General features: G+C 45.7%; 2 protein-coding genes and 2 long non-coding RNA genes across 28 annotated transcripts in view; 3 read left to right on the top strand and 1 right to left on the bottom strand.

Moving 5' to 3' along the window:
• The first annotated feature begins 4,224 nt into the window (after positions 1-4,224).
• Esrp2 (epithelial splicing regulatory protein 2) lies at positions 4,225-11,391 on the top strand. 7 transcript variants are annotated; one of them, NM_001107423.1, is made up of 15 exons: positions 4,225-4,653; positions 4,751-4,879; positions 6,308-6,421; positions 6,528-6,642; positions 6,945-7,043; positions 7,261-7,315; positions 7,385-7,495; positions 7,568-7,700; positions 7,780-7,822; positions 7,951-8,252; positions 8,352-8,564; positions 8,667-8,865; positions 8,997-9,183; positions 9,466-9,631; positions 9,712-11,391. In NM_001107423.1, the coding sequence occupies exons 1-15, from the start codon at positions 4,456-4,458 to the stop codon at positions 9,799-9,801; spliced, it is 2,154 nt and encodes a 717-aa protein (NP_001100893.1). In that variant the 5' UTR covers positions 4,225-4,455; the 3' UTR covers positions 9,802-11,391. The 7 variants fall into 7 exon arrangements, with proteins under 7 accessions (NP_001100893.1, XP_087450700.1, XP_087450703.1 ...); XM_087594574.1 differs by having other exon boundaries at positions 4,271-4,653; positions 7,388-7,495; positions 9,712-11,310; XM_087594577.1 differs by having other exon boundaries at positions 4,271-4,653; positions 6,494-6,642; positions 7,388-7,495; positions 9,712-11,310.
• The window catches only part of Nfatc3 (nuclear factor of activated T-cells 3), a 74,505-nt gene continuing 58,538 nt past the window's right edge, over positions 10,800-26,766 (bottom strand). For 4 of the 19 annotated variants that reach the window (XM_087594865.1, XM_087594866.1, XM_087594875.1 and 1 more), the window contains 3 exons: positions 24,053-24,182; positions 14,561-14,629; positions 11,511-13,459 (listed from right to left, as the gene is read on the bottom strand). In XM_087594865.1, coding sequence (XP_087450991.1) covers positions 13,348-13,459; positions 14,561-14,629; positions 24,053-24,182 — 311 coding nt within the window. In that variant the 3' untranslated portion in view covers positions 11,511-13,347. 19 annotated transcript variants of the gene reach the window in all.
• Positions 18,662-20,528, top strand: LOC147999438 (uncharacterized). Its single transcript, XR_015644118.1, has 2 exons — positions 18,662-19,112; positions 20,171-20,528. It is a non-coding gene; the product is annotated as an uncharacterized LOC147999438 (long non-coding RNA).
• On the top strand, positions 25,053-26,762 carry LOC147999437 (uncharacterized). Its single transcript, XR_015644117.1, has 2 exons — positions 25,053-25,533; positions 25,878-26,762. It is a non-coding gene; the product is annotated as an uncharacterized LOC147999437 (long non-coding RNA).

Here is a 26,766-nt window from a genome sequence, read left to right as displayed (position 1 = left end):
AGACAGGGGAGCCGCCTGGCTGGTAGCATGGAGGCGCTCCCTTTCTGTCCTTGGTTATTGTCCACGGAGAGATGTATGCTCTAACACATTACCCTCACCCTTCTAACTCCTTCGTTGCTCAAACAGATTAAAGCCACAGAGTCAGCGCGCCCTCTGGTGGTATCAAGCGATTATGCAAGGACTCGGAGATAAAATCTTGGTCTGCAGGCTATTTCTGGTTGCCCAGAAGACTCTTGGAAGTGGGGCTAGCTGGAAGCAGCTAGGGAAGAATAATGATCCTCCAGTCGAGTCTTGCTCTATTGCAGGATGTTTTCTGGTCAAAAAGAAAGGGAACAGTTTTCCACCACTCCTATTACTATATAAAAGTTTATACCAACATCTCCCAGCCCACCCATGTGAGTGACAGTGGACAAACTGTATTTTTTCCACAGAACTTTGTGTATACTCACTCCCTTGAAACATGGTCCCTTCCTCCTCGGGAACAGTTTGAGATAGGACTCACTCTGTTCAGCAACTGTGGCTGGGACCTTCATCAGAACAGAAATTTCAGACTGCATAGAAAATCCCTGCTATAGTAGGGGGTCCTATAGTAGGGGGTCCTATAGTAGGGGGTAAAAATATTGCAGAAGAGTAGAGGTGGGCTGGAAGGAAAAGCCATGAAAGTTTACAATTGCTGGCATAGAAAGCAGAAGCAGGGCTAAAGAGTTGGCTGTTGCTGAGGACCAAGACTCAATGTAACCACAAATGACTCCAGTTCCAGGGGGTCTGACACCTTCTGATCACTGTGAACACCAGGCATGCATGCATATGGTACACACATGTACTCGAAGGCAAAATACTCATACACATTTTTACTTGTTGGTTTTGTGTGTCAACTTGACACAAGCTGGAGTTATCACAGAGAAAGGAGCCTCCTTTGAAGAAATGTGATTTAGGGTGAGAGAGCCCATTGTGGGTGGGGCCATCCCTGGCCTGGTAGTCCCGGATTCTATAAGAAAGCAAGCTGAGCAAGCCAGGGGAAGCAAGCCAGTAAGGAGCACCCTTCATGGCCTCTGCATCAGCTGCTGCCTCCAAGTTCCTGCTCCTTGTGAGTTCCTATCCTGACTTCTTTTGGTGATGAACAGCAATGTGGAAGTGTAAGCTAAATAAACCCTTTCCTTGCCAACTTGCTTCTTGGTTATGATGTTTTATGCAGGAATATAAACCCTGACTAAAACACATATTAAATTTAAAAATAGGGCTGGAGAGATGGCTCAGTGGTTAGGAGCACTGACTATTCTTCCAGAGGTCCTGAGTTCAAATCCCAACAACCACATGGTGGCTCACAACCATTTGTAATGGGATCTGATGCCTTTTTCTGATGTGTCTGAAGACAGCTACCCTGTACTTATATATAATAAATGCATCTTTAAAAATAAATACATTAGGGGTTGGGGATTTAGTTCAGTGGAAGAGCGCTTGCCTAGGAAGCGCAAGGCCCTGGGTTCAGTCCCCAGCTCCCGGAAAAAAAAAATACATTAAATAACAACAAAAAGAAAGTTGTTGAGCATGCACGGTGTCATACGCCTTTAAACTTGGGGTGGCAGAAATAAGCAGATCGCTAGGAGTTTGAGCCCAGCCTGGTCTACAAAGCAAGTTGCAGTAGTGTCAAAACCACTAAATAAATAATAAGTAAATAAAACTTAGTACACAGACAGGGTCTTAAAGAAAAAGTGTTATAAGTTGGCTGCATGGGGTAAGGAGTACAAATTTGTAAAGAATACAAAGTTGTCTATTGCATACAGTGTCTCTGTATGCAGGGTGTCTTAAACCAGGCTACCCTTGATCTCACAGAGACCCAATGGCCTCTACTGGAATTAAAGCTATATGTACTACCATACTTGGCTATAAATAATTTTGTCATTTGTTTTTTGAGACAGGGTTTCTCTCTATAGCTCTGGTTAGCCTTGAACTCAGAAATCCACCTGCCTCTGCTTCTCCAGTCCAGGGATTAAAGGCAGAAGTCACCATCATCTGGCTAAATAATTAATTTAAAAATTTACTTACTTTTGTTTAACTCGAAGCTCTGAGTAGCCTGGAACTCCTGTGGTGATTGCAAGCCCATACTCAGCTACTAATCTTACTGGGTTTGTTGATTTATGGCCTGGAACTTTCAAAGCTTAGTCCAAACTATCTTGGATTTTGTAACTGTCCTCTGCCTTTTGAGTACAGAAGCACTTTTTCTTTTCTTTTTTTTTCGGAGCTGGGGACCGAACCAGGGGCCTTGCACTTGCTAGGCAAGCGCTCTACCACTGAGCTAAATCCCCAACCCCTACAGAAGCACTTCTAGGTGGGTTCCTAAGCACTTAGGCGGTGAAGGCAAGAAAATCAGATTTGCAAGGTCATCCCCCGTTATTTAGAGAGTACATGGGTACATTACAGCCTACAGCCGGTTACAAAAACAAAACAAAGGTGTAAGAGGGCTTGCTTGAGTTTCGTGCCCAGGATCCATTTGATGGAAGGAAAGAACCAACTCCCACAAGCTGTTCTCTGACCTCCACGCACGAGCTATGGCTTGTACGCACCTATACAAAAACAAATGTGATCAGACAAAAAAACCAAGACTTTGAAGTTCTGGAATTGGTTTAATATGGGGAATGACTAGATGAGTGTACCAGAGTTGAATGGAGCCACCAGTTCTGTCAGTTGGCTCTTCGGGTTCATAACCTTGCAAATACCTGGGCACAGCCGCTTCTTTCCAGGGGGTTCGGGATAGCCAGGGATCTCACAGTCGAAGGTCTCCGGATAATCGGGAGGCAGGTTTACAAGTTGAACGAATGGGGGGAGCCTTGCTGGAAGGTTGTGGGTAGAAACTGATATCGGTAGCACTGGGATAGCTGCGTAGGGACGCCGAGGCTTTGCCTCACTGAACCGGAGCCTGTTCTGAAGACCTTAAAGTTTAAATAGCCAGGGCGAGGGGTGCGGGAGTAGCCCGTAGAAAAAACTAGTTGGATGGGCGTGTCCTACCGGAACGCCTTCACTGACGCAGGCGCGCTCCGGAATGGGAGGGAGAAGGGGAGGAGCTTTACCTCAGGGTTTCGCTGGGTTTCTAGAGCAAATATTTGACATTCCAGGCTTATCACGTTAGCAAGTAGCGGGGCTCAGTAGGCGGGCTCCCGAGAAGGGTTACAGGGTGCGCACAGCAGCCACTTTCCACTATATCAGGTCACTGTGTTCCTGCGCTATTGAGGGCACTATCCATTCTAGGTTCTCTGGCTCCTCACGACCTTCCCTGGTCATGAGTTGGGGGACGCACCTGGGCTCATCCGGGCTGCCTTTTATCTAAACACACAAGGATCTCCTTCAGCCTTGGCATCCTGTATTCTAAGTTCCCACGCCGGGCTGTAGCTCTTTATTCTCGCCAGATTACTGATTATTGTTGAGTAGATGGAAAACTATCCTGACCCCACAGTAAGGGAGTCTCACCCAACTGCATGGGGCCTATGGGACTAGTCTGAACTGGGTTGGGGTGCAGATTCCCGTACACAGCCCAACGCTAGCGGGTACCTGCCGGAGTGTTTTCAATAGCCAGACAACACTTCTATCACCCAAGAGAGATCAAAATAAGAAGGCAAACCCCAAGTGGGGTTGGTAGGCTGAGCTTCCAGACCCCTACCTCTAAAGTTCGCGGCGAGATTCTCCTCCCCTGGCATCAAGGCCCGAGAGTAACTCACTCTTTGCACTGCTCCCACTACACCGACCCGACTCTAACACCTGTATGGGCACGTCCTTCTCTGTGATCTCTAGTGACCTCCCACAGTTCCAAGAACCCTTGATCTTCACCGCCCTCCCTTTCACCCCCGATCCCTCCCACCGCCTTCCAGTGGATACCTGGTAGCGCTCACTGTCGGCTTTTGACCCTTTGTAATTTCCATTAACCTCAAGCCAGACGTCGCGACCCTTACAGTCCCTAGGTTGCCTTCTGTTGACTTCCGCGGGTCTCGCATGACCCCGGCGGAATGGAAAAAACCTCTGATCTTTCACATTCTTTTGCGGAGGACTCATAGTGCCTGCTGAAGAGGAAGTAAGAGAAAAAAAAAATGGACTTGTCCCAGGAGTCTCACAGGACGGCAGCAAGAGGTGGGACTCCAGCCTCCCAGCTCACGTCCGGGCAGAAGTGAGCTCTTGCCTCCTGGGCAGGGTTCTGGCCCTCCCTCGAGGTTCCCGGAGCAGCCCTGATCACGTGGCGCTCCGGGCCGCAGGTAACTCGCCGGAGTAGGCTGGGATCGCTGCTGCACCGCCCAGCCCCAAAGGGCACGGCGGGCGGGTCTCTGCAGCTCCCACTACACCCCGCCGCAGGTGCCGCCCCCAACACACCGGATCCCGCCCAAGCTCGTCTGTCTGCTGTCGGTCGGTACGTGCGTGCGCCTCGTCGGTCCGCGTGTGTGTGGCCGAGCGCCTCCTTCCTCTGCGGCCATGACTCCACCGCCGCCACCGCCCCCACCCCCGGGCCCAGATCCCGCAGTAGACTCCTCCACCGACCCCTGTCCCGAACCCCAGTCGCTGGTTGTTTTGTTCGGGGCCACTGCTGGTGCGCTGGGGCCCGACCTAGGCTCCGACGAGACCGACTTAATCCTCCTAGTTTGGCAAGTGGTGGAGCCGCGCAGCCGACAGGTAGGTTGGAAAGAGGTGGCGGGGGGGGGGGGGCGCTCAGGACGCTTCAGGGGCTGTGAGGCACAGTGTCTCATTGGATTACCCCTGGTGCTTTTAGGTGGGGACACTACACAAGTCGCTAGTTCGCGCCGAGGCGGCTGCCCTGAGTCCACAGTGCCGCGAGGCGAGCGGACTCAGCGCAGACAGCCTAGCGCGGGCGGAGTCTCTGGATAAGGTGCTGCAGCAGGTGAGCGTGGGGGCCCGCGTGGGTGGTGGAACTGCGGTGTGGCAGGGACACTACCCCCTTGTGGGAGGGGGAGGGCAGGAGTCAAGGCCCGGAGCGACCCGACCCACTGGCAGGGACAGTAGGACAGGGTCTTGTTTGAAACTTTTGAGCGACTACCGCGTGGACGTGTGCTAGGCCGTTCCTTACCTTTCAACCTTTACCGGCATCCACTCCTGCTGCGGGAGTTGACAATAGCGGCTGAGGAATCCACCCCCTAGGTCCTCTCCCTCCCACTCCCCGCCAGCAGAGGACGCCTCAGAAATAGGGTCGAGGGGCTTAGGTTTGGCGGTAGATCACTTGGTTTCTGCCGCCAGCTCTCCTGGGAACGGCTGGAGTGAGGGCGTCGGGCGGTGTCTGCCTCAGGGGCAGACGCCTCTAGGTGAGAGCGGCTGGTTTAGGCCTGTCCCAGTCGACTGGCCAGGCGTGGGTGGGTGCTGCCCGTACACTGTCTAGGGGCTACCTGCCCGCCGCCGAGCGCAAAAGCCCAGGGGCATACCCTCCCCCCACCACCTAACCCCCACCCCTTGCGCGCCCTGGCCAGTGGGAATGAGTCTCACTATTTTCCCTGTCTGCACTGCTGCACTCACCCCATGACTGAGTTGTAATGAGTGCAAGTCCTTTAGAAGCATAGATTCTTACCTCTTCCAACTCTGGTTTTTAGTGAGGAAACATTCAGATGCTGAATCTAAACTCTGTTACAGAAGGGCTCCAGGCCTACTGCTCACCTGGAAGGGTGCTGTAGAAAATCTGGGTGCTTTGCTCTGTCGGCCTTAGATTGAAAAGTGTCACAGAATTGCCAGGGGAAGGGCAGAATCGTGCTGGATAGCCTTCAGAGTGCCACCCCCTCTGTGAGCAAACAGTTCAGTGCCAGTTGGTCGATAGGGTGGGGGTCAAAGCTCAGGTTGCTGCTAGTGTCCAAGTATGAAGCTCTGTCCTTGGTGTTTCTGCTCCTGGGTTGGTCAGACCAAGGGGCGGGGCTGCCATTGACCATGAGCCTTTTGGCCCTCGGGCAGGTGTGAACCTCCCCCACCTGTCTGAGGGTGGTGCCCAGGACAGGTTTAACCTGCTTTGTCCCTCCCTTCCCCACCTGCTTGCCTCACTCCACCAGGTGTTTGCTCTGGCCCGACTCCAGACTCCTGGAGTGTGTTTGATGGGGGCTTGGGTGAGGTGCAACTGTTCTCATTCAGCCTAGAGGAGGTGACAGTGGACTGGGGCAGGGGTGGGGATTAGGAGCCTGGGATTTAGGGCAAGGCCTTCTACTTCCCAGGCAGAGTAGGGTTGAACATCCTGCTAAACCAGCTTTGCAGCCTGAGTCCCTCCCTCCTCCTACCCCCAGTTTCAGCTGCCTAGCTGGGAATCTATGTCTGAGTCTCCACTCCCTGTCCCCAGTTCTCACAGCTGGTGAGCGGGGATGTGGCCCTGCTGGGCGGGGGCCCCTATGTGCTCTGCACTGATGGGCAGCAGCTGTTGCGACAGGTTCTTCATCCTGAGGCCTCCAGGAAGGTATGCCATTGAGGGCAGGCACATGGGTATGGTTGGGTTCCCAAGGCCCCTGTTGTAAACACCTTAGGTTAGTTACCTGTTCATCCCCACTCCCATGTGCTCCCAGAACCTGGTGCTTCCCGACACCTTCTTCTCCTTCTACGACCTCCGCAGAGAATTCCATGTGCAGCACCCAAGCACCTGCTCCGCCAGAGACCTCACAGTGGGCACCATGGCACAGGGTATCTGTGACCCATCAGAATTAAGGTGGAGGGGTGACTAATATGTCCAAGCATGTGCACGATGCTGTATGGGTTGTATTAATATAGGCAAGTCTGTGTTTTTGACCTCATTCTTAAGGATGCCCATGTCTGCATCTATGCTGGGATACATTTGGAATGTGGACGTGTCTGTTTTGGTCTGAGGACCTGTAGGTACATGTATGAACTGGGTCATAACTAGTGTTTGCCAGGATTCTGCGGGTGTTTAGGGGTGATGTGGGATGTATGGACCTGAACCTCAGTTGTCACATCTCTGCCTATAGACTTGGGACTAGAAACAGATGCGACAGAAGATGACTTTGGGGTCTGGGAAGTGAAGACTATGGTAGCGGTCATTCTCCACCTACTTGAAGGGCCCAATGGTAAGATTCTTGCCCTGCTTGTAAGCTACTGTCAGGGTTAGGTGAATGCCCATGACTTCCTCAGAGTCCTCTTGCAGACTTGTGACCTTCTCTAAGAGAACACAAGGTGGAAACCCCTCCGTCACCTCCTCAATCCCCTCACCTGTCCTATTTTTGCAGAGCTTGGTGGGGATCTTCCTCCACCAGACTCTGCTGACCCCATGCCATCTCCTCTTAGGTCATTTGTTCTCGAAGCCAGAGGTAGTAAAGCAGAAATATGAGACGGGGCCTTGGTGAGTGTGGGAGCAGGGATGGGGGTGACAATATTTGGACAGCTCTGACCCTGTGCCCTGCCCCCACAGCAGCAAGGCTGATGTGGTGGACAATGAGACTGTAGTACGGGCCCGTGGGTTGCCCTGGCAGTCATCAGACCAGGATGTGGCTCGATTCTTCAAAGGGCTCAACATTGCCAGGTGGGTGTGGCAGGATGGGAGGGGTAAGAAGGCAAGCCTACCCAGGAGGCACTAACAACACTGGCTCCACAGGGGTGGTGTGGCCCTCTGTCTCAACGCCCAGGGCCGCAGAAATGGTGAGGCCCTTATCCGATTCGAGGACAGCGAGCAGCGGGACCTAGCACTGCAGAGACACAAGCACCACATGGGTGTCCGCTATATTGAGGTGGGACTTTTGGCTGGAAGTGGAGCAGGGCAAAGCTGAGTGAGAACTGAGACCTATGGGTTGCTTTCTATACCCGCAGGTGTATAAAGCCACGGGAGAGGAATTTGTAAAGATTGCAGGGGGTGAGTGTGCCCACAGAAGACCCTAGTTCTCTTTTGTGTTGATCTATATTCCATTCCCCACACTGTCTTGTGGGTTCTCTATGCTACAAGGATTAAACCAGCAAGGGATTCCTATCCTCCTAACTTAGGCACATCACTAGAGGTGGCCCGTTTCCTATCACGGGAAGATCAAGTGATCCTGAGGCTACGGGGACTGCCCTTTTCAGCCGGGCCAGCAGATGTTCTAGACTTCCTGGGGCCAGAATGCCCAGTGACTGGGGGTGTTGATGGGCTGCTCTTTGTGCGCCACCCTGATGGCAGGCCTACTGGGGATGCCTTTGCTCTCTTTGCCTGTGAGGAACTAGCACAGGCTGCTCTGCGCAGGCACAAAGGCATGCTGGGTAAGCGATACATTGAACTCTTCAGGAGCACTGCAGCTGAGGTGCAGCAGGTGAGCACTCAAGGATCCTCCTGCCCCAATATGCTGCTTCTTCAGCATGTGCCTTGGGCCCTCCAATTAGCGTGATAAACCTGTTGCCTTTCTTACTAGGTCCTTAACCGCTATGCAGCCAGTCCACTCCTTCCCACACTGACTGCTCCGCTGCTGCCCATTCCCTTTCCACTGGCAGGTGGGACTGGAAGGGACTGTGTACGCCTTCGAGGCCTCCCCTACACAGCCACCATTGAAGACATTCTGAGTTTTCTAGGAGAGGCAGCAGCTGACATTCGGCCTCATGGTGTGCACATGGTGCTCAACCAGCAGGTGAGAGTACTGTTAGGAAAGGCATCTACATGGTAGGAAAGGACATGTTAAGAGTAAGGCACTTTTGTATGTGACAAACTGCTTACAAGGTGCTGTGCACAGGGCCGGCCATCTGGCGATGCCTTCATCCAGATGATGTCAGTGGAGCGTGCTCTGGCTGCTGCCCAGCGTTGCCACAAGAAGGTGATGAAAGAACGCTATGTGGAAGTAGTCCCTTGTTCTACAGAGGAGATGAGCCGTGTGCTGATGGGGGGCTCCCTGAGCCGCAGCGGCCTGTCCCCTCCACCCTGCAAACTGCCCTGTGAGTGCTTCTTGGGCTAGAGGAAGAAGCATGTGGGAACCAAGCTGTTCTAAGCTACCACTTTCTATTCTGTTCCTACTTACCCTAACCAGGGTAACTACGGACTCTCTAAAATGTGCTCTTGTCTCTAGGCCTCTCACCACCTACCTACGCCACCTTCCAGGCTAGCCCAGCCCTCATTCCCACAGAGACGACAGCACTGTATCCCTCTTCTGCACTGCTTCCAGCGGCCAGGGTACCTGCTGCTGCCACTCCTCTTGCCTACTACCCAGGGCCAGCCACTCAACTCTACATGAACTACACTGCCTACTATCCCAGGTATCTTGCTGCTCAGGCAGCCTCAGACTTCCTGTCACCACTTGGGGCAAGATCCTGACTCATTTCTGGCCCAGATAATCCAAGATCTGTTAAAAATCAGAATTCATTTTGAGATGGGAAGCGAGGCACGCGTGTGGGCTGACAGACTGGGGGTATCACTGTAGAGGCAGAGAGTTCAGAAAGTACCAAGGATCAAACACAAGGCACAGGTACAGGAGAGGATGGTCTTGGTCTAGGCTGAAGATGGGATGTATGACTAAGTTCCTTTCTCTCCTACCCTAGCCCCCCAGTTTCTCCCACTACTGTGGGCTACCTCACCACACCTCCTACTGCCTTGGCCTCCACACCCACTTCAATGTTGTCACAGCCAGGAGCCCTGGTCCGAATGCAGGGGGTCCCCTACACAGCTGGTATGAAGGATCTGCTCAGTGTCTTTCAAGCCTACCAGGTGAGGTTGTGTTGTAGGGAGGGCTCGAGGGCCTAGCTGAGCCTGGAGCTCCAACCCCTAAATATGTATCACTTCTGCAGCTGGCTCCTGATGACTACGCCACTCTCGTGCCTGTTGGTGACCCACCTCGCACTGTGTTACAAGCCCCTAAAGAGTGGGTGTGTTTGTAGAAGAGGAAACCAGGAAGCAGGATGAGCTGACGTTCCCAGCTAACAAGCCTTTCCTGAGTCCAGAGTACTCTCAACCCAGTGGCTTCTTTCTGGCTTGTCAAAGCTCTCAAAGTCACCTGGAAAAGACCAAGCTCAGCACCACTCTCCTTCCTCCCATATACCCTTGTTTCTCTGCCTGCTTACTCTAAAGATGATGGCTACGTTACAGGCAGGGCTGGGGGTGTGATGGGGCTGCTCTATTCCTGATGATGTGACAGCCAGAAAACCTTCCACCTGTCTTTGGCCCTCAAATACTGAGTTTGAAGGGTGCATAGCAGGCCTGTGTTTCTTTTTAAAATATTAGGCCTGCTATCTTTAATATTTATAACTCCTGAGATTCAAGAGTCTACCTGAGCCTGACCAGAGGCCCAGATTGTCTGCTGTCCCTATCCTTCCAGGAGGCAGGAAGGCATCCAGTCAGCACTCACCTCAGGATGCCTGGACTCCTGTGCCAGGGGTGGCCCCGTTCCAACCAGGCCCAAGGAGTTTGGGATGACAAACCACTAGCTGAACAGTTCATGCCTGTAACCCCAGCACTCAGGAGGCACAGACAGGAGGACTGCCTCAAGTTCAAATCCAGTCTGTTCTACATAACAAATTCATAGCATTATACTAGCCATGGCTGTATAGCCCTCACCATAAACAAAACCCCAAGGTATTCTAGATTGTGCTGCTGCACTGTCCCCAGTGAATACCAGAGGGCAAGTAGCACATACAAACTCAGGATAAAGGGGACTTTGCCAAATTTTGTTCTCAACACTTGGAAGACCAGTTGTCCAGAACACCATGACATGTCCTTTGCACAGATTAAAAGGGCACCGAACTCAAGCCTTAGAAGGAATTTTGAACTCTTATCATCTTGTAAAGCAAATGAAAGTTCCTGGTCAAGCGGACTTTTAAAAAGCCACAGAGCTTTGGCCGAGGTCTCCACACCAGCCCCAGGTGGAGAAGAAGAGAGAGACTGTTGATCTGTCACTGTTTATTATTTCAGCACTGTAACTGAGGAGGAGCCTGAACTGCTGGCTCATCTTCCCTTTGTATTTGTATAAGGAGCACTGCACTCCTATAAACGATTTTAAAATACAAAATGTACAAGAAAACACAATCCCAAGTGCTGTAAACATAACCAAAATCCAATTTCTTCACCTACACATCCGTTCTATAAAACACAAGGTTTCAACTTGAGCCCATGTGTTCTACATATTAAAAACTGGGCTTGGTGGCTGGGCCCAGCAGAGGTCTGGTGATACTGGCTGGCCCTGGGTATAGGTGGGTTGTACCCAGGGCAGCAGCACCACATGTGAACCCAAACATTTTTCTAGTAAACAGAAGGCTGCTCCTTCATTCCTCAACCCAAGTTCTAGTACAGGTGAGAGGAAAGGGTGTGTGCTAGCAAATGCCCAGTTGCTCAGTGCTGCTACTAGAAATCAATTTGCATAGTCCAATGGATGTGTGCTTTACCACCACTAATTTGCACAAAAATTTAAGTCTTTATCTACAAAACCAAAAAATATGACTCTTACATGAAAGCTTATACAAAGCTAATATAAAACCATTACACAGAATACAAAGCTCTATTTTAAAATCTAACCTGTTTTAAATAGGAAAGCATTTCTAATGCTACAGGCATCAAGGTATTTAAAAGGCATCAAAATTTGGTGCATAGCAAGTCTGGATCATAGAGGCTTTTATTCTTGAAGGCAGCAAAGCAGCACCCCGAGGGGTCTTGCAATGACCCCATATGAGGCAACTGCCCCAGGGGAAAGAGGAAGCAAATTTGGCCAAGTCTGCAAGTTCACCTGAGAGGCCAATGCCCTTGAAAGGAGGCTGTGGGCTACCAACCATCGGGCTTCTAAAGCAAATGTCACTATCCACAGTCACAAATAAAATTCACTTTCAGAGAAATTTGGAAAATATCTAGCTGCAAGAGTGGCCAGAGCAATTTGCTGATGAGACTCTTTAAATAGTTTTAGGGGAGAAATGCAAATCATTGTGTTAAAAACAAACATATACTTCTCTCATCTTGAATCAGTACCTCCTACCCTGCTTACTAGGGTTGGTAGGCAATAGGCCAGCTCCTGCTTAGGCTGATAGAGCCTTGGTAAAGAAGGCCCCTACCATCAAGGGTCACAGTCACCTAGAGTAACATTACGTCTCATAGGCACTCAATTTGCTTCCTGAATGAATGAAAGTACACTATTTCATTTGAAAACAAACTGTAAAATTCAGGGACTTTAAAAGGGAAGGGTAAAGGCAGGGTCTGAGAACAGTCCTTTGGTAGACAGCAGGCTGGAATTTCTGCTGGCCCCTGCCTTGGACACCGATCTCACCAGCAGCAGCAGCAGCACCACTGTGTCTTTGGTGTAGGACAGGTCTATGATGCCACCTTATTTCTGGATGTGTCTCAATGCCTTGTGGAGGAAAGGCTGGCTTATAGGTCACATAGCCAGGACACCATGGGACAGAATCACTGCAGGCTATTGACAGGCCATGTAAATCTTAAGGCCTTTCTCAACTGGAGTCCTGCATTTTATTTTCTCTGCCTCTCCTATTACACAGCTCACTCGTACTTAGCTCCTTCCACTGCTGGCCTGGCCTCAAGGAGTTAAAAAACCTGCAAAGCTTTAAACTAGTGGGACAGTGGCTTCAATGGCTATAGACTAAAGGCAGAGACTCCCACTTAAAAAGTTAGGTAGAAAATAACCACCTAAGCTAAAACCCTACCTTTGAAATTCACCTTATGAATGACCATTTTACCCAAGGTCCTGAGGGAAGAAAAAGCCTGACCATGGAGGAACTGCTAGTGGAAAACTGCCTGATAGCTACCTAAGTTACAAAAGGCTACGCTCTGGAATGTATCATATCCCAACTTCAATGATGGAATGGTCTTCTCAATTTACCCAACACTTTATTTTATAAAGAGCGTGAGCTACATTTGGCTTTTTCCTATGAATCTATGAAAGGCTTCAGGATGCATGCTAAGTTTCTGAGGTGTAAGTGTGGGCTTAGGATAATTTTTTTTTGTCTGCATCTGGAAGATTTTATCAAAAGTTCTACTTTAAAAATATCAAAACTAAAGGGCTCTTCAAATGACCAGAAAGCAGTACAAATTACTAATCCTAGCTATGCAACCAGGTCACCTGCAAGAGCAGCACCTCTGAGAGAGAGCCTGCTGCAGTCACACTCAAAGCACCCATCATATAAAAGTATCCTATATATATATATATATATATATATATATATATATATATATATATATATATATATATATATACATACATATATATATATATATATATAAGCAAAGCTCATTTCCCACAGCTTAAACAGCTGATGCTGTTCCTGTTCTTTACAAAATCTGCCCAAGGCTTAAGGTGAAGGAATGCTGCTTTTCCCACAGTGAATCCAACTTCTGCGACAGATTCTGAAGTCTGGTTGGAAACTTAAGTTCCAGGAGAGAAGCAGTCAGAGCAGTTGGTGGTGGGCACAAAGCTTCACTGAGCACTGTTAGAGCTCATAACATCTGGAGACTCCGGACCTGGGAGAGGGGCATCTCTGATCACCTCTGGGCCTTGGGAAACAGTAATCTGGGACATGTCTCTTCCAATAATCTCGTTCACTAAAAAAGAAAAGGAAGAGTGGTTAGCAACTTCAAAGGAATATCATATGAGGGTTTCTTTTCCTCTCTTAGACATTTTCCTTCTAATGGACTTGAATAAAGGTAGATGGTTACATGCTCCAGGGCTGATTGACATTGAAGATGACAAGGGGCTGAAGTTTTCCCCTTTCTTCCCCCTAATTTCAGTTTGGACGTTAAAAGTAATGGCTGAGAACAGGCAATCTTTTTTTTTTTTTTTTTTTTTTTTTTATTAACTTGAGTATTTCTTATATAAGGCAATCTTTTATTAAGATATATTTTATTTTATGTGTATGAATGTCTTGCTTGCATGCATGTCTGCAGACCAGGCACTTTCATGCCCTTGGAGTCAGAAGAGATCCTCTAGAAATGGGGTTACAAATGTCTGTGAACCACAATGTGGGTGTTGGGAATCAAATCCAGGTCCTCAGCAAGAGCAGCAGGTGATCTTTTTGTTTGCTTTTAGAGTCAGGGCTTCTCTGTGTGGCCCTGGCTGTCCTGGAACTTGCTCTGTAGGTCAGGCTGGCACTACAGAGCACTGTCTGCTCTTCCAGAGGTCCCGAGTTCAATTCCCAGCAAACCATATGGTTGCTCACAACCATCTAAACGGGATTTGATGTCCTCTTCTGGTATGTATGTGTACATGTGGATAGAACACTCACATACATAAAGGAAATAAATTCATCTTTAAAGGCATGTGCCCCGACTGCCTAGTAAGTGCTCTTTACTGTTGACTTATCCCCTTAGCTCCCACAGAAACATTCTTTTCCTCACTCCAAAAGCTCATGTTACAAGCAGAGCAGAGCTGACAGGTACTCTAAAAAATAAATGTTCAGGGGTAACTTTTTTTTTTTTTTTTGGTTCTTTTTTTTCGGAGCTGGGGACCGAACCCAGGGCCTTGCGCTTCCTAGGCAAGCGCTCTACCACTGAGCTAAATCCCCAACCCCAGGGGTAACTTCTAATCCAACTTCTAATCCTTCTGACCTCTGAGGGTACTAGGCATGGATGTAGTACAAGGCATACACGCAGGCAAAACCCATACACATAAAAATATTCCAAAATCTTTAAAAAGTAAATATTCACCTTATTCTAACTTTTCCTACTTTGAATTCCTCTGGGAAAGTTCTCCCTTTTGGTTTCCCACAGTGCCACCTAAGAATATAAGGTGAAAGAAATGTTTTAGCCAGAGTAAATCACCAAGCTGTAAGGGGTGCTTTGTTGTCCTGTACCCTTTATTATGTGGGGCATTTGTATAGGCAGTCCTGTCTGATTATAGGCTCTTGCTTTCTCTAATGTGCCCAATACTTCAGAAAGCACAATGTCTGTGAGGCTAATGCCATAAATTTCCATCTGAAAGGAAAAAAGTAAGAAAGCTGAGTGTGGTGGTTTACACGTGTAATCCCTAGCACTCAGGCAGCCAAACTAGATTGACAGATGGAAGACAGACAGACAGACAGACGGAGGGAGCTCCAGGCCAGGCTGGGCTAGAGAGTGATTCCTCATCCTCCCCTAAAACAAACAATAAGAGGAACCAACAAGAAAGGAGAAAAGAAGAAGACAAAACACAACAGAGTTGTTCTCACAGCATTTCCTGTCTCACTTTTGCTTTGTTATGGACGGTGAGGGTTTGAGTTAGGGTTGTTTTGTGTTAGCAGACAAGGTCTTACTGATGGCTACAGTAAACTGATCCCTAAACTGGGGATCCTTCTATTCCAGTCTCCAGACTGCTAGGATTATAAGTATCTACCACCATGCCTAGCCTTTCTTTTCAATTAAAGATTCCATTCCTGGAAGTGGAAGAGATGATTCATCAGTTAAGAGCACTGGCTGCTCTTATAGAAGACCCAGGTTTGGTTCCCAGCACTCATATGGCAGCTCACAACCATTGTAACTCAGTTCCAGGGGATCCAATGCCCTCTTCCAGCTTCCCCAGGTGTGCATATAATGTGAATACATACATGCAGACAAAACACTCATACACATAAAGAAATAATTTAAAATTTTAAAGGCTCCATTGAAATTGGATTAAAAAATAAACCCATATAATTTTCCTTTGTAAGATAACTATTTCTGGGCTGGAGGGATGGCTCAGAGGTTAAAAGCACTGACTGCTCTTCTAGAGGCCCTGAGTTCAAATCCCAGCAACCACATGGTGGCTCACAACCATCTATAATGGGATGTGATGCCCTCTTCTGGTGTGTCTGAAGAGAGCAACAGTATACTCGCATACATAAAAACAAAATAAAGACCTTAAAAAAAAAATAACTATTTCTGGGGCTGGAGAGATGACGTAGTACTTAAGAACACTGGCTGTTCTTCCAAAGGAACTTAAGTTCAATTCCCAACATCAACATGGCAGTTCACAACTGTTTTTAACTCCAGTTCCCGGGGATCTTCACACAGACAGGCAGGCACAACACCAATGTACACAAAATTTAAAAAAAAAAAATTAAAAATCAAAGAAAAAGAAAAAAACTACTTCTGACTTGGGAGGAAGAAGCAAGCTGATTTGAGTTCAGCCATAGGATGCTCTCTAGTGAAAGACTTGTCTTAAAATAAATAATAAGGTGGAGAGTGAGGAGCAACACTAACTCACTCACTCACTCTTCTCTCTCTCTCCCCCCTTCTCTCTCTCCCCCCTCTCCTCCCTCTCTCTCTCCTTGCCCATACATTCAAAACTCACTCTCCCCCACTCTCCTGGGATTACAAGCATCATACCCAGATGCAATTTCAATTTTCACTTCATTTTGAATATATGTATTCATTCACTTATTCGTATCATAGTTCACAAATTATACAAGATACTTTTACATGTTTCTGCCATTTTCCGATGGCAAAAGAGATATTTAGATCCCTACTATACAATTTTCTTCTTTGTTTTCGGTGTTCTCTATACATCCCTCGATGTCCTAGAATTCTCTAAGCTGGCTTGAACTCAGAAGATCCTCCTGACTCTTGAATGCGGGAATTAAGGTATGTGCTACTATGCCCAGCTCCTTCTTGTATTAATTTATTTATTGAGACAGTGTCTCACTGTGTAGATCAGGCTGGCCTTGGATTCAGATATCCACCAGCCTCTTGCTCAAAGGTATGGGACACCATGTCTGGCCATTTTCTCCCCTTTGAAGAATAAAATGAACTAAAGCCCAAATAAAAAGCAACATCCCTTAATACCAGTGCCAACAGATTATGTAGGTCATAGCATCTGGCCCAGTTTAGCAGCCCACAATTCTTAACTTCCAACATCTGACTTTCTCTGTGCAGTACAACACAAGTAAAAACCACCAACAGTATCTGCAGTTACCAAAACAAAACAAAACAGTAATGACAACAATAAAATGTTCTTTAGGAAATGTCCAAATTAGCTGTGCTCTGAAATGTCCTACATAGCAGAACAGGTTGTTATGTAGTCACAGGCCTCTCCTTTAAAGATATTTCCCATGCAAAGGGATTCAAAGTTATATTTCACAATAACTGGTATGGTAAAAAACAAATTAACAAACAAACAAAACCCCTCAAAACCAGATGAGGAGGAACAAGGTGAAGGTGGCCAGGGTATATATTTTTGGAACACTCACAAATATACAAATACTCAGGAAGCTTTTGGGTTTTTTTCCCGTTTCTCTGTGTAACAGCTCTGGCTATCCTGAAACTCACAAAGACCTGCTTGCCTCTGCCTCTGGGGTGTTGGGACTAAAGGAGTGCACCACCACCACCACCTGGCTTGGTTTGGTTTTTGAGATGGGGTCTCTTTGTATATCCTTGCTGTCCTGGAGTCAGCTATGTACACCAGGCAAACCTCTAACTTACAGAGACACTCCTGCCTCTACCTTCTGTCAAGATAATTTTTTCTCCCTTTTTTGGCCAGGATGGTGTAAAGGATGGATTCAAAGGGCCTTTCTTTCATCTTTGTAATGGATTTTGGGTTCTATTTGGACTCTTATTTAATCCCAGCAGAGGAAGACAGGTGGATCTTTTGTGAACTCTAGGCTAGCCTGGTCAACATGGTGAGTTCCAGTACAACTAGAGTTACATACTAGAGACATCCTGTCTCAAGGAGGAGGGGATATGGGGAGACTATTTAGGTTGGACACAGGAGGGTCAGGAGGTTAAGGATAGCTTGATCTACCATTAGACTGTCTCAAAAAAATATTTTTTGTTAACTTATTAAAATCTGATCAATGTGCCTTCTCAAGCTAAAGACAAAAATAATTTCTAAAATACTCAGCAGGTATCTGGATATCTCTGCTGTTTCAATACTTTTCTGTCTGGTTTATTGAGACAGTCTTTCTACATAGCCCTAGCTGCCCTAGAACTCATTATGTAGACCAGGCTGGTTTCCAACTCAAAAATCTACCTTATCTGCTTCTCACGTGCTGGGATTAAAGGTATGCACTACCACGTGCAGCACCATGCACTTTTCACTAGTAGTTGAAGTTTATTTAGCTAGTCACTTGGCAATCCAGTTTCAGAGTGCTTCTCAGCTTCCCTTGTAGCTAGTGAAGGTCTCTCTAATGTAATATGACAATAAAGGAGAGTCTATCTTGCTCATTACCTGCCTGGCTTTCCTCTTCTCCCTTCCACTCCTTTCAGTGGATTAAGATTTAGTCAAAGTGGTAACTGCCTTGATAGAACTTGGGAGAAAGAGAAATAAGAAATCAAAAGGAGTCTTCATCTCTGAACTACTAGGAGATACCAGAGAGTCCTAATCTAATTAATTCATTACAATTTGGGCTCCCTATTATGCTAGTTCAACAAATATTAACAGAATAAAGGCCAAGTATTACTCCCATGCCTTTAATCCTGACATTCAGAAGGTAAAGGCAGGTAAAAAATCTCTAAATCCAAGGCCAGTCTGGTGTACAATCCAGTCACAGACCAGGCATTTCCATGGTGAGAACACATCTCAAAGCAGACACTAAGCTCAACACCACAACGGCATCACAGAATATGGAGGTTTATTTATTTTTAAATTACTTTTAGGGTCTATGTAACTCTGGCTGCCCTGGAACTTGCTATGTCAAGGAAGCTGACCTTGAACTCACAGGGACCAACCTGCCTCTGGCTCCAAAGTGCTAGGATTAAAGTTCTGCATTAAGTAGGTGTCTTAAGTAGATAATCAGCCTAAGCTTTTTCAACATTTTAAACTTTCATCCCTTCTTTTATTGTTCTTTTCTATTGTTTGAGACAGGGTCTCCTACAACCCTGGGCAGCCTCAAGCTTGCTATGCATGCAACTGATCCTTCTCCCCCTACCTTCCAGTGCCTTTTAAAAATATTTTTTGAGAAATGGTTTGGCTCTGTTGTTTAGTCTCTATTTTTTTTTTCCTTTAAAGATTTATATGTAAGTACACTGTAGCTGTCTTCAGACATACCAAAGGAGGTAATCAGATCCCATTATAGATGGTTGTGAGTCACCATGTAGTTGCTGGGATTTGAACTCAGGACCTCTGGAAGAGCAGAGCATGCTCTTAACCACTGAACCATCTCTCCCACCCTAGTCTCTAATTCTTTTTTTTTTAATTTTTATTTATTTTACGTATGTGAGTACACTGTAGAGTGAGTACACTGTAGCTGTCTTCAGACACACCAGAAAAAAGCTTCGGATCCCATTACAGATGGTTGTGAGCCACCATGTGGTTGCTGGGAATTGAACTCAGGACCTCTGGAAGAGCAGTCGAAGCTCTTTACCACTGAGCCATCTCTCCAGCCCGTTATGAATATTCTTAAGGGATGGATGTGTACAGGGATTTGTATGTTAGGTGGGAAATTATACCTTATCAATTGGATCAGAGGCTATTGTGTTGTATTCTTTCATATGGTGATTTAAGTTTAAGAGAGTTTGTGGTGGTGGAGACAATGGGCTGCCATGGAATTGAGATGTATATTTCTGGCATGGTGAAGCCTGCCTTGGGAACTAGATGGGTAGAGAGATTGCTGATGGCTCAGAGAGGAGACATTGGCAGTGTGATATGGGATTGGAACAGAGCAGGTGAGAAGCTTTGCTGACTGAGATGAAGATGTCTACCAAATATCTTATCTTGGGGCACTACGGTGCTGGATCTAGTGTGTGGGGGGAAAAGACAGCATTTTTTTTTCTTTTTTCTTTTTTTCGGAGCTGGGGACCGAACCCAGGGCCTTGCGCTTGCTAGGCAAGTGCTCTACCACTGAGCTAAATCCCCAACCCCCTTTTTTTATATATATATAATTTTACAACAACATACTGGCTGCTTACTCTTCTAGAGGTCCTATGTTCAATTCCCAGTAACTGTATGACGGCTCGCAACTATCTACACTGGGATGTGATGCCTTCTGGCATGCAGGCATACATGCAGACAGAGTACTCATATACATAAAAATAAACAGACAAAACCTTAAAAACTCTACAAAATCCTGACCTCTATAAGGCTTTCAACTATAAAATACACTGAAAATATGCACAAGGACCAGAAGATAACCTTCACTTTTTACACTAGGTCTAATACTAGATAAAGAAAAAGTGCAACATTATTTTTTTTTCACAACTAATTAAGGGAGATGTAATACTAATACTAATGGTTAAGATTTCATTCTAGGGTTAGAGAGATGACTCAGTGGTTAAGAGCATTGACTGCTCTTTCAGAGGTCCTGAGTTCAATTCCTAGCAACCACATGGCGACTCACAACCATCTGTAATGGGATCTGACTGTGACAGTGTACTCGGATATATTAAATAAATAAATAAATAGACTTCATTCTGACCTGGCTAGTGGCATATACCTTTAATCCCAGCTCACAGGAGGCAAAGGCAAGTAGATCTCTAAGTCAGAGGCCAGCCTGATCTACATAGTGAGCTAAAGCTACATGGTAAGACCCTGTGCCCCGCAAAAAGATGCCATTCTGTTCTTAGGAGGCAAAAGGTAGGAAGATTGAGAGTTGAAAGTCAGAGCCAGGCATGGTGGCACATGCCTTTAATTCCAGAACTCAGGAAGCAGAGGCAGGCAGATCCCTGAGTTCCAGGCCGGCCTGGTCTACAGAATGGGTTCAAGGCCAGTCAAAGCTACCCAGAGAAACCCTGTCTCAAAAACAAAAACACAAGTCAGTTTGGACCATTCAGGCAGAGGCAGGGGGATCTCTGTGAGTTCGAGTCCAGCTTGGTCTACAGAGTGAGTTCCAGGACAGTCAGGGCTACACAGAGAAACCCTGTCTTGAAAAGCAAACTAAACAACCAACTGCCCATTCTACAAAGAGGAAATCTGAGACTATGCTACATGATACATGGTACTACTATACTACATGAAATAACATTAAAGTATTGGCTTGTACCCTTGCCTATCAAGGAAAACTGAAATTTGAAAAGTAATTCCTTTTTTTTTTCAATTTGGGTTAAGGCATGGAACTCAGAAGCTTCCATAAACTCTTGCTATGAGTTTTAGGAGCCTCTTGCATGCTAGGTGAGCCCCATCCCTAACCCCAAAGAAGAGTCAGTCTATCTTTAACTGATCTCATTTACTGCTAGCCCAAAATTACTCTTGTAGCTAAATGTATAAATCATATAATTCATTCTACTCCACGCACTCCTTTGCCAGCTCCTTAGCAAGACCCGTCTCTATTAATCTACTTTCCATTAATCACCATCATTTACACTCCTGGATCTTCTCTGTGCTTAATCTGGATAAATCAGCATCTCAAGCAACAAGCAACAAAACGAAACATTAGCTTCCACATTCCCATCTCTACCTAATTCTTTCACAGCTTAACATTTTTTTAAAAAAGCCTGAATCTGTGTGTTTAGCACCTGTGTGGTAAAAGTGCAGGTTGTGGATCCTGGGAACCCAACCCAGGTCCTCTGGAAGAGCAAGTGCTCTTAACCACTGAGCAATTTTTCCAGCCCAGAGTTTAGCATTTGAATGAGTTTGGTCTCTGTTCTGTGTTCTTACCATTCTGCTAACTATACACACATACATTTTTTTTAAACCAACATAACTAGTGATAAACATCATTAATGACAAATTGTTGATCTACACATGGGAAGAACATAGGGTTAAACGCTAGAACTGGAACTCACTATGGAGACCGAGCAGACCTTGAACTCTCAGAGATCCATCAATCTAACTCTGCCTGCTGAGTGCTGGCTGGAATTAAAGATACAAACCAACCACTCCCAACACTAAATTATTTAAAGTCCTCTAGCTATAATTCTGTAGAGTTTTCCATACTGTGATTTCTGTTAACTTGACACAAACTAGAATTATTTTTTTTTCAATTGGGAAAATGCTACCAAAAATCAAGGTGCAGGCAAACATGTAGGGCATCTTCATGATTAGTGATTGAAATGGAAGGGGCCAGTCAATTGCGGGTGGAGTCACCCTTGGGCTGGTGGTCCTAGATTCTATAAGAGAACAAGCTGAGAAAGCCACAGAGAGCAAACCAGCAAGCAGCACCCCTCCATGGCCTCTGCATCATTTCCTGCCTCCAGGTTCTGTCCCTGCTTTAGTTCCTCCTAGTTCTAACCGCTTCTGGTGATGAACTGTTATATGAAATTCTGAGTGAGATAAACCGTTTCTTCCCCAAGTTGCTTTGGTTATGGTGTTTCATCATAGCAATTGTAACACTGACTAAGGCACACATCCTCCTCTAGTTAACACTTCTGTCTCTATCACAATTAGACAGGAATTATGGGACAACAGAGTAGTCCTAGCTTTTGAAAGAAGCCAGAAATCCAGGGTTCTAAGGTTTTTTTCTGATAATCAAGAGACCTCAAACTCCTAAAACACTGGGGCTGGAGAGAAGGCTCGGGAGTATAGACCATTCTTGCAATGGAGCAACAGGCTCCATTTCCAGTACCATGTGGTAGTGCAAAGCCACCTGTAATGACAATTCCAGGGGACACAATGCCCTCTTTTGTTTTCTAAAGATAACCATACAGATGTGGTGTACACATAGCAAGATCAAAAAATAGGATTTTGTAAAAATCCTCAAATCCTGAGTATTAATCATGCCATCTAAGGCCTTTTCTACATATATGTTAATAGCACTGACACTGTCTATAATTCTAGTTACAGAAGGAGTGCACTTTTCTGGCCTTCAAGGGCACACATGGCAAACATGTGGTACACAGAAATACATGCAGGCAAAATACTCATATGCATAAAAGAGAACAATCTGAAAATCAAATGCAAATGCCATTTAGGTCATTGGAATCTTTCTATCACATGCTTCCCCTCTCCCCAGCACTGAGGATTGAACAGGACTTCTCTACGTGCTAGACAAGCACTGCAATAATTTTCTTTTTTGGGTGGGGCTTAGTAGTGTATGCCTTTGATCCCAGTATTAGGAGGTGGAGGCAGAAGCAGATCTCTTGAGTTCAAGGACAGTTTGATCTAAATAGCAAGTTTCAGGCCACCTAAGGCTACATGGGAAGACTGTCCTAGAAGAAGAAAGAGTGCAGGAGATGACAACAAACAAAACCTAACTCTGAGACATTTTCATTATGCTTCCCAGAGGGTCCTTGAATTTGAGAATCTCTTATTCAGCCTCCTCAGTAGGTACCTGGGAATATGGGTACTCACCACGATGCTATCCCACATTCTTTGAGTGTCTTTAACAGAACTGGAAAAAGGAGCTGATCTAATAGTGAGGGAAGACTGTTTCTAGACAGCACTGAGGTTGAGGCCAAAGGTCTCGGTACTATTTCACAGAAACTATGCTGTTATTATGGCTTTGGAATTCTTCCAAGTAGAGCCACAGATGAACTACAGTAGGACAAATGTGGGTCTAAAGGCAGACCAAGGATAAATATTCTAGGTTATCTCCAAAAACTGGACACAATTTCCTGTTTTATTTCTATTCCATATAGTCTTGTATCTAACTTAGGAGTATTTGATCAGAACTGTATAGACTTAATACTCTAGCAACTAAACTTGTATGTGGGTATGCATGTGTGTGCACGTGTGTGTGTGCACGTGTGCATGCGAACCCACATCTATGTGCTCATGCCACAGTGCATTCATGGAGGGAGGTTAGTGAACAACTCAAGGGAGTCAGTTCTCTTCTTCCACATGAGTCCTAGGGGCTAAACTCAGGCTAGGCCAGAGACCGGTATCTTTACCCACTGAGTTATTTCACCAGCCTAGCAAACAAACTTACACAGTACATGAGCCATAAATAAGGTTTATATGTACTGGTAAGTCTCCTTTGTTCTAACAAATCTATTTAAACACTTGCCTCTCATTAAAACTAAACTCTCGGTGGTAGTGGCACATATCTTTAATCCCAGCGTTCAGGAGGCAGAGGCAGGTGATTTCTGAGTTCCAGGTCAGTCTGGTGTACAGAGAGTAGTTCTAGAACATCCAGGGCAGAGAGAATCCCTGTCAAAACAAAACAAAAACAAAAAACCCTAGAACTAAATTGTGCAGATCAGGTGTGGGAGCCTTAGTGTAAGAGTGAAAGTGCACCTACAAAGACAAAGACATTAAGGGCCTACCAAGAAGATGCCTGTGCATACCCCTCCTTTGTAGCACATGCAAATCCAGCCATGGCATGCAAATACCAGACTAGTGTACAAGAACAATGACACATTTCAATCAACACTCACCCTCTAGATTCGCCAGAAAGGAACTGGACATGAGAACTCACTGTGATTAGGCCATTTCTCTGTTGAACCTGATGGCTGGTGTTCCAAGTCAGACATAAACTGGTCTGTGTCAAAGAAGACAACATCACTACTGAATGGAACAAACCAGAGGGTGAACTTAATCCACTGCCCAGTACTGTTTTCTGTTTTGTTTCCTAAGTAAGAGGAATTAAATTCTCTTTTCCTTGTCAATTACTGTTACATATAATGGCTCCCCACATTTACTAGACAATCTAATACTGGAGTCCAGATAGTTTAGGTAATGGATGATTTCTTTTGTTGTTCTTTTTTCCAGACAGGCTTTCACTGTGTAGCCCTGGCTGTCCTAGAACTTGGAGATTGACTTGGATCTGCCTCTTGAGTGCTCAGATTAAAGGCATTTGCCACCACTGCCAGGCATAATAGATGATTTTTAATTAAAAAGGTAATGTTTTTAAATGAGTTATAATTTTATGGCTTTAAGAATGTAAATTCAGTTTTAAATATCATAGCAGATAAGAAGTTCACAAGATAAGAAGTTTCTCTGACCTATAAGAATGATTCTAGGGACTGGAGATAGTTTGGTGGTTAAGAGCTCATCCTGAGTTCAAATCCTAGCAACCATCTATAATGAGATCTGATGCCTCTTCTGCTGTTTCTGAAGACAGCAACAGTGTACTTATATATAATAAATAAATCTTAAAAAAAAAAAAAAGAACGATTCCAGGCCTTTACTGTATAAATTCAAACACAAGAATTCAACTTTTGAAGGAAAGGATCTGTATGCAGCATCCATAAACATTAATTAATACCCTTATCTTGAGCAAACATAAGATGAGCCAATTTGTAGTAATTTACTCTCTTAAGGGAGTTAAAAACAAAACAAACCCCAGAAACTCTGTAATTTTTTTTACTGCCTCAAGTTTTTTTTTTTCTTTCTTTCTTTTTTTTTTTTGTTGTTGTTCTATTTTTTTTTTTTTTTCCTGGAGCTGGGGACCGAACCCAGGGCCTTGCGCTTCCTAGGTAAGCGCTCTACCACTGAGCTAAATCCCCAGCCCCTCTTTTTTTTTTTTTTTTTTTTTAAGAGATCAATTAAAAGTACCCTGAGAGTGCCCGACCTTGTTGTAAAAGTAATCCTCCAAAATGGACTTCAAAGTGGGATGTGTGACTGTGGGTAAATCAACATATCCATTAGAAGTAGAGGAACAAGCGAAGAGGTCAGCAGACACTGAGGCCTTTTGGGACTTGGCTAAATTGGCATTACTTCAAGATTGTGCTTTGCAGAAAGCAGCAGTCTTCCAAACATCCTTCTAATTCCTCGAAGCAGTGTTTATAGTAAACAAACTTCAGGACTGAAAAGATGGCTCATCAGTCATAAGCACACTGCTCTAGGGAAGGACACAAATTTGATTCTCATATCCTATCAGGCCTGAAACTCCAGGGGTTGGGGATTTGGCTCAGTGGTAGAGCGCTTACCTAGGAAGCGCAAGGTCCTGGGTTCGGTCCCCAGCCCCGGAAAAAAAAGAAAACAAACAAACAAACAAACAAACAAAAAACTCCACTTCCAGGGACCTAGACTCCAAGGGCACCTGTACACTCCCATGTACAAATACCCACCCACACACTCACCAACACATAAGTACAAATAAATCTTGATCAAATAAGAGTGATTTTCACTCACCTTCCCTACTTAAAAAAAAAAAAAAAAAAAAAAATCAAAGAGAACAGAGTACTTCCTAACTCACTGCAAGGCATTACTCAGGATCAAAATCAGACAGACACTGTAAGAGGGTTGGGTGTGACTCAGTGGTAGACAACTGCCTCGCGCACACACACACACAGTCTTGGGATCCACCTGCAGCACTACAAAACAAATAAGAAAACTATAGAATCCCCTTTAGTAACAACACTTACTAAGTGAAAGCAGAAAGATCAGGAGTTCAAATCCAGCCCCAGCTATATAGCTATTTCAAGGACAGTCCTATGGTAAAGAGCACCTGTCACTCTTGCAAAGGAACACCTGCAACTCCAGGTTGAAAGCATCTTAAACCCTCTTCTGATTTCCACTGGCACCAACAGGAAAATATTCACCATAGCTGTTCCCCTACAGAGATCGCTCCTACTGAGATTATTAGCTAAACCCAGCTTGACAATTCAGCTGTGTACCAGAACACTGACTCTTTGCTCAATAGTACACAATAAAATGCTGAGTTTCTGGAGTACTAAGGTTTCTCTATCAGAGAGCTCAAGTCCACCCAACCCCAGCTTTCCTGTGTGTTCATGTTTGCCACTTCTTCACTCCTCTACTGCCCCAGCCACGTCAATTCCCTAGATTGTGCAAGGACCCAATAAAGTGGCACCAGGATGGGGTCCTGATCAGGAACATGAACATGGACACACAACTACAGGAAATTCTTACTGGTTACACAGAAGAATGCTGTTGTAAGAAGCATGCTTACATAGGCAATGGAATAAACACAGGGAAGAAATAAAAATAAAGGAACAAATAAAGGAATAGAGGGGAGCACATTTCAATTAGGTATAAAACACTGGGACAGCAGACTAACAAGTGGCATCTATAGCTAGGAGCTATATGTCAGTACACCAGGAGGTTTGGGGAAACCTCAGAAGTAGAATGGCAGCACTGTAGCTTCATCAGTTTTTAGATTATGTTCAAGAGACATGGCCTTGGTTTC

The sequence above is a fragment of the Rattus norvegicus genome, chromosome 19 (genome assembly GCF_021556685.1).
Source record: "Rattus norvegicus strain SHRSP/BbbUtx chromosome 19, alternate assembly SHRSP_T2T, whole genome shotgun sequence".
Taxonomy (NCBI): domain Eukaryota; kingdom Metazoa; phylum Chordata; class Mammalia; order Rodentia; family Muridae; genus Rattus; species Rattus norvegicus.
This window is presented reverse-complemented; position numbering and strand designations above follow the sequence as displayed.